The following is a 10,485-nucleotide window of genomic DNA, read 5'->3' on the forward strand; positions in this document are numbered from 1 at the left end:
AGTCACTGAGCATGGGGATGCCTCCGCGGAGCTTCTCTTTCCGAATCTGCCCTTAGGCGACTCAGTCGCAGTGAAAGGGCAGCGCCGAAACGCTGACGGTCCATAGGGCGACCCGACATGACGGCCACAAACCCATATGGGACTTAAGCACTATCTGCACCCACTCTTGGCGACATAGGCACCCACAAAACCCCACGCTCTAGGTTTGGGGGTGTTATTTTAGATATTTAAGCCAGTCGGGCCACCTATGTCACTCCAGCTGGGGCACGACGGGCAGCCGAGATGCAAGGAGCGCGCAAATACCCGCGGCCGGCAGTGGGACGGGGGGCGTCGAGCTGTTCTCGGAGGTAAAAGTCACCTTAGGTGACGCGGGGGGAGCGGGGGGCGTCCTGCCACTTTAAAGCCCAGTTGCTACCCAGTGCGCGCCGCGGGGTGGGCCGGCGGCGGCGGCGGGCGGGCGGGGACAGCGCTCCACGCCAGTCACCGCTGAAATGTGATGGACCGGGCAGGGGGCGGCTCAGACTCGCGCCGAGCCTCGCCGGGGTCGAAGGCGGGAGGCTGCGGGCGGGAGGCGGCGGTCTATGCCGGGGCCCCGGGACCGCCGCGGCCAGAGCTCCCAGCCGCCGCCCAGCCCTCCGCAACATGCCGGTCGCCGCCGGGCCCTGGCCCCGCTGAGCGCCCCCGCTGTGGATCTAATGTCTCCGTGAAGGTCCCGCGGCCGCCGCCACAGCTTTGCCGCCGGAGGAGCAGCAGGCTGCGGTAGGTGAGTGGCTCCGGGGCCCGCCGTGCCCGCTGCCGTCGGCGGGAGCGGGGCGGCCGCCCCGGGAGCGCAGTGTGCGCTCAGCCGGGAGCGCAGGGCCGCCGGGTTTACTTTCAGTTCGCAGCTCTGGGGCGGCTTGGGGTGCGGGTGTCCCCCCTCCACGCCGCGGGCGCGTTGGTGCGAGGCTAGGCGACGGCAGCCTCCCGGGGTGCGCTCTCGATGTCCTTCACGAGAAACTCCTGGCAGGGAGCAGCCGGTCCGTGCATGGACTGCGAGCTAAGCCGCGGGTCGCGCTGGAGAAACCTCGGCGGGGGAAACATCTGGCTGCGCGGGCAGAGGCGGCCGCGGCTTCGGGTGAGGCCGTCGGGGAGCGGAGGCGAGCCGGTGCCCGCCCGCTCCCCGGGTAGGAAGGCAGCGCCTTCGGGGCACGGTCCCGGTCCCGCCGCGGCTGAACGGGGAGCGCGGGCCGGAGCAGCGGGTCGGCGGCAAGCAGGTAGAGAGGGCTGTCCTGGCACGGGGCTTAATTTAATTAAGCTCTCTGAATGGAAAGGGAAAAGGAAGTGCCAAGGTTTAAGTAACATCCGTTTTTGGTTGACTTTCAACCCCTCCGCCCAAACACACCTTAATATAAATGGCCTTAAAATCACGTTCGAAGGCGCTTTCTATTCTTTTTTTGATACGTTTTACTAAAGTTATCTCCAAATACAAATAGTAGCAAATGTACCACCATTCAGACAGAAGTGTAGTTTTAGAAGTTTCTACCTTAAAATGAGGATTTCAAGTTCAGAATAGTTTTTTCAGAGTTGGTTCTTGGACACCAAAACGAGCGTGGTGCAATGACACCTAGCTCGGTCATAGCTCCCAGCCGGTGGCTCCGAAACCCAGCCTCAAAGAACCGGGATGGAGGCAGGAGCCGCCGGAGGAGCCAGCGAAAAGTGATTTAATTGCTTCTGTTTCGGTTCCTCGCGGAAAGCGAATAGGAACTCACACTACGACATCTTTAAAAATAAGTCTCTATATATAACCACCCCCGCACAATAAAACGAAAAGATCGCCATATATAATAGTATCGATAACTGTCCCCGGTGTCGATACAATCACAAACGAGGAAAACTGGGCAGCAGCGGAGGAAGCTCCGGAAAGCCACGACTCGAGGCAAACGAAAACAGGAGTAGGCAGCACTGCACTTCACACCCGACCTCCTTGCCACATTTTTTTTCCCCAGTCGGCCAATTGTGCGGTGCCACAAACGTGGAAGAAAGGCATTTTAGGAAAAAAATCGAAAAGTATCTTTCCAGCCAGAGCGCGCTCGGTGCCAGCGGAACGACAGGAGCCGGGCGGCAGCGGCCCGGGAGGCAGGGACACCGCTCATGGAGCGCGGGCTCTCCACTCGGAGAGTTTCCTTAATTTTTGCTGTTATTTGCCTCCAAAGGGGTGGGTTTAAGATTTTTGCGGGGGGAGGTTCTCTTGTTTATTTTGGAAACTGCGCGTTACCAGACCCTCCACACAAATCCCTTGAGGTGCTGGGTCACCCTCGGCCCTACCTCTTGTTTACAGGCCCAGAGAGACTCCGGCGTTTGCTTTGGCCGCTTTCTTGGGTCGCGGCAGCCTCTTGGCTGCTGGAAGTGAACCCTCAACGAAAGAAAAAAAAAAAAAAAAGGAAACGGCAGGGGCTTGCCCCTCTGTCCCGCGGCGGGGGGAGCGTCGCCCGGGTCCGCCGAGGGGACCCCCTTGCGACGGGAGAAGCGGGCCCGGCGGTTTCGGTTGAATGGGCTGAGTGAAACCCTCTGACAGTCACGCACCGCTCATTAGCCCACGGCCCCGCCGCTCCGCCGAACCTCCGGCCGAGGGACGCCCGAGGGGGTGCGGGGGCTCGGCCGCACGGCTCCGTCCCGCCCGGGCTGCGGTCGCCCTTCTCGGCCCTGCGGCGCGGAGGGAGCCGGAGCCGACTGCGGGGCAGCGCCGTGCCGGGCGGCCCTCGGCGGGCCGGGGAGGCCTCCGGGCCGGCCGCTCTTCTCGCCGCCGCTGGGATGGCTGCTGCGCGGGGGGCTGGGTAGGAGGTGTGCGTGCGGGGTAGGGGCTCCTTTTCTCTCCTTCGGTTATCTTGATAAATGAGTTGTTGTTGAAGGAAGAAAAATAAGCAACGGAGCTAGGACGAACGCGGGGTTTATTCCCCCCCGCTCCGCCCCCCGGGCCCGACTCGGCTCTCCGTGAACACCCTGCTCTATCCCGGGGAGGCCCCAGCCAGGAGGGGTCGGGGTCGGGGCCTCTGCGCCCGCAGGAGGCCGGGCGGAGGGTGGGAGCGACGCCGGGGGCCAGGTCGGCGCGGGGGGCAGGAGGGAGGCGGCTCCGGGGTCCCCGCGGTGGGCGCTGCGGGGGAAGGTGGCTGGGCGACGGAAAGCGGAGAGGCTTCGTCCCCGGCCGCGTCTCCGTTCCGTCTGTATTTTTACACGATTCGTTTAATTTGAATTTGCGGCGCCTTCGGTTGGGTCGGTGCTGGGTATTCTTTTTGTTTTAATTTGGGGTGGTTGTTTTGGGAGGGCTATTTTTATTTATTTATTTCCTACGCTTTAGCTTCTCCGGTCGAAGCGATCGCGCCGTGGGTCGGTGTCGGTCCCGGCGGAGGACGGGAGCCTGTGCTGCGGCGGGGTACTGGGGCCGCGGAAAGGCAGCGCACCGGGGCCGTGCCTGGCCCTCCCTGGCTCCGCTGCTGCGCTCGCCTCGGCTAAGCAATACCACGCTGCTCTCAGTAAAAGTCTCTCTCTCCTCCTTTCTCCCTCTTTCTTCCTAGGATTTTCTACCGGTCTCGGAAGCCCATCAGAGGCACCAGCTGCTCCGCCGGCTCGCGCCCACCTCGGGAAGATGGGAAGCAAGGCTCTGCCAGCCCCCATCCCGCTGCACCCGTCCCTGCAACTCACTAACTACTCCTTCCTTCAGGCTGTGAACACCTTCCCCGCAGCTGTGGACCAGTTGCAAGGTCTGTACGGACTCAGCGCCGTGCAAACCATGCACATGAACCACTGGACATTGGGCTACCCCAGTGTGCATGAAATCACCCGCTCTACCATCACGGAGATGGCGGCGCAGGGCTTGGTGGACACTCGCTTCCCTTTCCCCGCGCTCCCCTTTGCCACGCACCTCTTCCACCCCAAGCAAGGGGCCATCGCCCACGTCCTCCCAGCATTGCACAAGGACAGGCCCCGCTTTGACTTTGCCAACCTGGCCGTGGCCGCCACGCAGGAGGACCCCCCCAAAGTGGGGGAGCTCGCCAAGCTGAGTCCCGGACTGGCCTCGCCCCTGTCGGGCATCAACAAGCTGTCTCCGGACAGGAAGCCTTCCCGCGGCCGCCTGCCCTCCAAGACGAAAAAGGAGTTCATTTGCAAGTTCTGCGGCAGGCACTTCACCAAGTCCTATAACCTCCTCATTCACGAGCGAACCCACACGGACGAGCGGCCTTACACCTGCGACATCTGCCACAAGGCTTTCCGGAGGCAGGACCACCTGCGGGACCACCGGTGAGGGACCACCACGACCGGGGTCGGGCCGTGGGCAGCCGGGGTGGGGTGAGCCGCTCGAGGGGGATGAGACTCAGCGGCTCCGGGAGCCACGGAAACAGCACAGGAAAAGCCCCCGGCTCAGATTCGGAGGCCACGGAGGGACCAGAGCAGCCGAAACCTGCGCTTTGTGTGGGAAGGGCACCCACCTGAGGGAGAGCTAGAGGGGTTCACAGCCGGAGATGAAGATCCCGGGGCTTTTGTGCTTCATGACCCTGGGGGGTGCAGGGAGCAGGACGGGTCGCAGGTGGGCGCTTCCCTGCTGATCCCCCACCCACCTCCGCACGCTGCGGCCGGTGCTGAGAGGCGCCCGCGGCCGCAGAGCTGAGAATCCTCTCCGCCTTCGGAGAAGAGCGGGCTCGGGTCCGGCCTGCAGCGCAGATGCCGTCCCGGTCTGGCACCAGAGAGTGCAGTCACGCTTCGATACGAATTATTGCAAATGTTTTGAACCGGCCAAGAAGTTTAACCATACACAGAATAGTAATGGGGAAAGGAAGGAAGAGGAGGGTGAGGGAGGCTGGGAGAGGGGGTCGAGTTTGGGGCAGCGGGGTCTGGGGTCGCGGGTCCCACGCGCCTCCGGCAGTGCTGCTCACCCCATGGGTTGCCTTTCAGGTACATCCATTCCAAAGAGAAACCCTTCAAGTGCCAGGAGTGCGGGAAGGGCTTCTGCCAGTCCAGGACCCTGGCGGTCCACAAAACCCTACACATGCAGGTGAGCCCGCCCTTCCCAGGCCTCTCAAAGCGTGTGCCGCCGCTTCGGCTCGGCTCGGCTCGGCTCGGCTCGGCTCGGCTCGGCTCGGCTCGGCCCGGCCCGGCCCGCCGCGGGACAGGGGCGGCGGCCACAGGGGGAACAGGGCTCTGGTGCGGAGGGGAGCGAGGGGGTCCGGCACTGGACGGCCCCGTGGGTTCGAGGGGAACAGCGGCCCGTGATTACCTCCGCGGCCGCGGGAGACCCGCGGATAAACGGCGCCCTTGGGAGACGGGCTTAAAGACAGCGGGGACGCGTTTGGCGGCGGGGAGTGAGCCCCGGGTTCGGGTTTGTCCACGCCGCTGCTCCGAGGCGTTTTTCGTTGAGGGCTGCAGCCCTGCCCCGGCGGCGGCGGCAGGCGCGGGGCAGCGGGGCGGCCCGGCCGCGGGATGCGGAGCGGAGCGGTGCGGTGCGGAGCGACCGCCGTGGCGGCCGGGAGGGCAGCGGTAGTCCCGGAGCGGGAGGGTGGCGCGGAGGCTGCTTTCCGTGTGTCCCAGGGGTGCGGAACATCACTACTCGAGAACTATAAAATAAGGCTTTTGGGGCTGGATAGGGAGAGGTGGGCGGCTGCCCGGCCGCACGGGGCTCCTCTCGTTCGTGTCCTCCCCCGATATCTCAAGTTGTGCGTTGCGGTGAGAAAAAGTGCAGTAATACGTTAAACAAGGTGGTTTGTGAAGGATTAATCCTTTGCTTGCTTCAAATCTGAACAGGAATCTCCACACAAATGCCCCACATGTGGAAGAACCTTTAATCAAAGAAGTAACCTGAAAACTCACCTTCTTACCCATACAGACATCAAGCCCTACAACTGTGAGCAGTGCGGCAAAGTGTTCAGGCGAAACTGTGATCTACGGCGGCACAGTCTAACTCACACCCCGCGGCAGGACTTCTAGAGCAGCCAGGGACCCGCGCCCGCTCCGGCAGCTCCAACTTGCCCACTTTACTCAAGGAGCGTATTGTAGGAACTCACAGATGCGCGCACACACACACACGGAGACACGCACGCAGACTCGGGGCCAAGCTTTCCTACCACATGTCTGCGAAACTCGTTTAGAGAGTGCGGACTGCAGGATCGGGCCCCTCTCCAACCCACACCCAAGCGTAAAGCTCATCTTGTAGATATAATCGCGGCTCATTTTAGAGCTCTGTACAGAACGTGTTTTTTTCTTTGTTTGTTTGTTTTGTATCGTGTCAGATGCACATCGATAACAAATCATGGAGGCAAAGTATCTCTTTAAAAAGTTATTTCAAAATAAATCTTTTTTTTTTTTTTTTTCCCAAATACCTCCCGCCTTCTTGTATTATTCTCTGAGCATTTGGGCTTTTTTTTTCCTGCTGTGTCAATGCAATGGCAAAGCATATTGAATAAATTTCCTAGCCGGGTAATTGTACTGTCACAACAATTTTGGTGATCGCTTTTGTTTGGTCTGTTCCACTGTCGCTGTTGTGTTATCTATTGTTAAGTAAAATGAAAGTGCCTTATTTGAGAGTTTATAGCTCTATTACTTAATAGTATGAATGTCTAAATATTAACTTCTGTACCTTTTTTTTTCTAATTTTCCCGAACGATTTTTTAAAAAGAAGAAAAACAAAGAAATATTTGCAAATAAACAGATCTTAGGAAATAATGCATAGAGCCGTTCTTACGCCAAAGCGGCTTATTAGTAACTTATTTGCAATCAGGCCGTATATTGTAAAAGTTATCCCTCTCGCAGGGATTGCAGCAGGCAGCCTCCTGCCCGTAGACTTTGGACAAGGGCAATTCACCCGCCTAGACAGGGACTTTATCCTGCAGAAGACGATTCTTTCCCGGCAGCTCTGGAAGCAAACAGCGAGGCGCCAATTCCGCCCGCCCTCCGCCCCGGGCTCATCCGCGGGCCCTGGCGGAGCTGCGGCACTGGGAGCAGGGATCCCCTCACCCCGTCCCCCTCCTCCATCTGCAATGCCGAGCACAAGTCACGCCCGGGAGAGACGGAGAGGGATTGTTCCCCCCGTCTCGGGAGACCCTTTCCCCACCGTGCGGGCCCCCAGGCTCTCCCCGCGGGGGTGGCTTTCGCGGCTCAGCGTGTCCACCCCACGGCCGCACGCTCAGTGCCTGCCCCGGCTCTGCAGCGGCAGGGTGACGGCACTGCACAACGGGCTCTCCCCCCTTGCCATCCTTGCAACTCCCTCACCGGTGCCTGTGGACTCTTCTGGAAGGGTGTGGTGCCAACAGTGAGGCATTTTCCCTGATATATTGCAGGGCGACTTGGATGCGCATCTCCTCATTGCTGTTCCACTGCTCTTGTCACTCCTGGCACTCTCTCCACAGTGTCTTGAGTAGTTTGGGGCCCCAAAAATTGCTCTTTCTCAGGCTGGGGGCAACCATCCTTCCCTACTCCTCTGCCAAATGAAGGATCACGTGAGAATGGCAGGAAGAGATCTTTTCCCCAGGTCCAGGGAGGCCTGTCCAAGGAGAGGGCAATCCCCTTGCACCCAGTTCAGCAGAGAAGGCTTCACTCCTGGGCTCCATCTAGCACGGTACCAGAACTCCAGGCTGGTCCATCCATGGGAGGGATCACAGATCCTAGCATGCCTGGCAGAGCTTGTGTGGCTACACTGTCACCATCCCTGATCCTCACTGGTCCTTAGGCAGGGAACACTGCCTGGACGCTGTTAATGAGTAGCAAGTCAAACCCAGCAGTGCTGGGCTGCAGTCAGATCATCGGTGCAGAAAGCTCTGCATTACTGCCAGCACTGCCTCCACAGAAGGCTACCACGGGGCAGAGACTACGAGACAGCCCTGCTCTGCCCCAGACCAGGCAGCCAGGTGAACTTCCATTGGTACAGCAGATTTGACAGTGCCAAACTCAAAATATTTTATGTGGTCAAGGCCTATGTCTCCATCTGCTCCTGTCCAGGAAGATGGGGAAGGAAAGAATGTTTCTGCAGCCAGAAGTACTGGTCTGCTCGCTGAAGAGCAGCCTCCCTAGTCAAAGTTTATGTTAGTGCCATCTGGTCTCTTCCTCTTCATTGCCTGTGAACTTGCACTCCTTCTTTGCTGGGGTGCTGCACCCCTAGAAATAGTTTTTTCTCACACCCTGCCCTGCCATGTTGGCAGCCCTTGTTCTCCCTCTTCAAAATGCTTCTCTCTCTACACTGCTCCTCTCCAAACCTTTCTTCATGGGCATCTTCTGCTCCCTCTTCATGGGCATTTTCCCAATATCTGATGTCTTCCTGTCTGATTCTTCTACTCTCAGTGCATTCCTGTTCTCTCAGTAGGTTATTTCCTCTAAGTTTCTCTCTCCTTATTGTTCTCGTAGTTCCTGTCCCCAGGCCGTTTTACATCCCCAAGTACACACAGCAAGGCTGGGATAACTCCGTTTGAGTAAACACTCCTGTCAGGATACACATGGGCTCAGTCCGCTCCTCATAGGCCAAGTTCTGTGAGAAGTTTGTTTGGAAAGAACTTAATCAGATGAACAATATCAAAGGACAAAATTTAAGTGATTGTATATAGCTAAGGTTTTATTTAATTGTTTGAGGTTGCTTGTTTAATAATCTTCCCCCTGAGCAGACACAGACTGTAAATTTATCTTCTGAGGATTTCTAAAGTTCAGCAGCCAGAAAAAAAACTCCAAATTACTGAAGCAGGTCAGTGACGAGCATCTCTAACTGTTGCTCCATGAACTGTTATTTTATATTTAAACCAGTAGCTATCGTCTTAAAATGTCAAGAGAATGATCTAGTGTTTCTCTTTACTATCAATTCACTTGCCTATAGCACTGCCACACCCCATTCACTTTTTAAAAATTCATCCCTCCCTGGAAAATTTCATAGGCAGCTATAAAGATACACATATGGTTTGTTGGTTTTAGACCTGTTGGGAACAGAAACAAGCTCTGTAAAGCTACTTTTTGGGCAGGGCTAGGGTTTTTATAGCCATAAAGTTCTATCCTGACTTTCACAATGCAAACACTAAATACACCAATATCCCTGTGACTGCCGTTTGTGCCTTTGTGAAGTATCCTCCTTCCCTCTGGAAGTTCTCTGCTCAGTCACAGAACACAGCACAGAGCTCCATGATTCTGCAGTTTCCCAGAGCTTCCCAAACCACCTGCCTCCTGCTGCTCTGTGTTACTCTTTCCCACTGCCCCTTCTTTTTTGGCACTGCTTATTTTTTGCCTGCACTGGCATGGGCTCATTCTGCATCTTTTGCTGTGTTAGAGGCAGCAGCTGCAGTGCTGTAGCAGGAAAAAGAACTACCTGTGCTACATACCAGGGAGAAAAGAATAGCAGATAATAAGAATGTCACAATAATCTGCATTTTATGGGCAAATTACAGCCCTTTAAGTTGCATCTGAAAACCGAGCTCTTTGCGTATCAGTTGCCGAAAGAGATACTGTCCACAGCTGATGGCAGAGCAGCTCAGCCCAGCTAATTGTGCATAAAGCTTTTCTATGTGGTAAATATTACTTAGCAATGGCATGTCATGCTATTCCAGCCAGCACAGACTTTATCTGATGCAGTGCAAATTTTCTGGCAAAGCCCAGCTTTATACCAGTACCACCTTAGCCCAGATCTAAGTGCCAGACACTCAGCAGCAGCCCAGGAATGTGGCATGGCCATATCTGCCTGGGTCTAGGGGCTGGTGCCCAGGGTCCCTTAGAGTAAAACATGTGAAAAACCATTATTCAACTCCTCTCTGCCTTCTCTCCCTTTCCTTTTTCTTCTTCCTTCTTCCTTCTCATTGCTCTGCTTTTGGATGTTTGCTTCAGGAGCTGCTTCTCTTACTCTGGATGTCATGTACTACACCCTGCCACCTGCCTAGTCTCACCTCCATCTCTTTCCTTACTTTTCCCCTCCTTCTTTTTTGCTTTCCCATTTCTCATCCCACATTTCAATCTCTTTTCCAGAGCAATTTCCTACATTTAGACTTTTTGGTTCCCTCTGTTGAACCACTCCAACTTCTACTTGTCGCCTCATTCTGTCCTTCAGCCACCAGCCCATATGAGCTCCTCCCTCTTCCCTCACCCAGAGCTCATGTCCCTTGTGTGGTACTTCTCCCACACTGCTGGTCCTTCCTTGCTGATCCTATTAATTGATGCAACGTCCACATGACCCTCAGGAGACATCAGAACAGGTGCCATAGATGTGCTTGGATCATTTTAAGCATGCTGTCTCTGACTCAAAGCCAGCAGCAGTCCCAGGAGGACCAGGGCTGGTGGCACACGCAGCTGGTGGCTGCTCAGGGTGGAAGCACCGTTGTCAGTAGCACTGCAACCCCCAAGCTACATGGCCCTCATGAAGATCAAGAGGAGCCAGTGATTTCAGGTGCAGTGTTCTGGCCCCAGAATGTCAGGACTGAGTTTGCAGTTAGTCAGCTAAGCTGCACTGGCGGCTCAGAATCTCTAATCACTCCGTGCTCCTAATACTGGAACTGC

The 10,485-nt window shown here is 56.8% G+C and overlaps 1 protein-coding gene across 4 annotated transcripts; it reads left to right on the top strand.

The window, feature by feature from the left end:
- The first annotated feature begins 432 nt into the window (after positions 1-432).
- On the top strand, positions 433-6,685 carry OSR2 (odd-skipped related transciption factor 2). Of its 4 annotated transcripts, none has more exons than XM_041412969.1 (4): positions 433-763; positions 3,552-4,275; positions 4,927-5,026; positions 5,773-6,684. In XM_041412969.1, the coding sequence occupies exons 2-4, from the start codon at positions 3,623-3,625 to the stop codon at positions 5,953-5,955; spliced, it is 936 nt and encodes a 311-aa protein (XP_041268903.1). In that variant the 5' UTR covers positions 433-763; positions 3,552-3,622; the 3' UTR covers positions 5,956-6,684. The 4 variants fall into 4 exon arrangements, with proteins under 4 accessions (XP_041268903.1, XP_041268904.1, XP_041268900.1 ...); XM_041412970.1 differs by having other exon boundaries at positions 433-759; XM_041412966.1 differs by lacking the exon at positions 433-763 and adding an exon at positions 770-1,253 and having other exon boundaries at positions 5,773-6,685.
- The last annotated feature ends 3,800 nt before the right edge of the window (positions 6,686-10,485 follow it).

Source organism: Onychostruthus taczanowskii, unplaced genomic scaffold (genome assembly GCF_017590055.1).
Source record: "Onychostruthus taczanowskii isolate IOZ18803 unplaced genomic scaffold, ASM1759005v1 scaffold4, whole genome shotgun sequence".
In the NCBI taxonomy this organism is placed as follows: Eukaryota; Metazoa; Chordata; class Aves; order Passeriformes; family Passeridae; genus Onychostruthus; species Onychostruthus taczanowskii.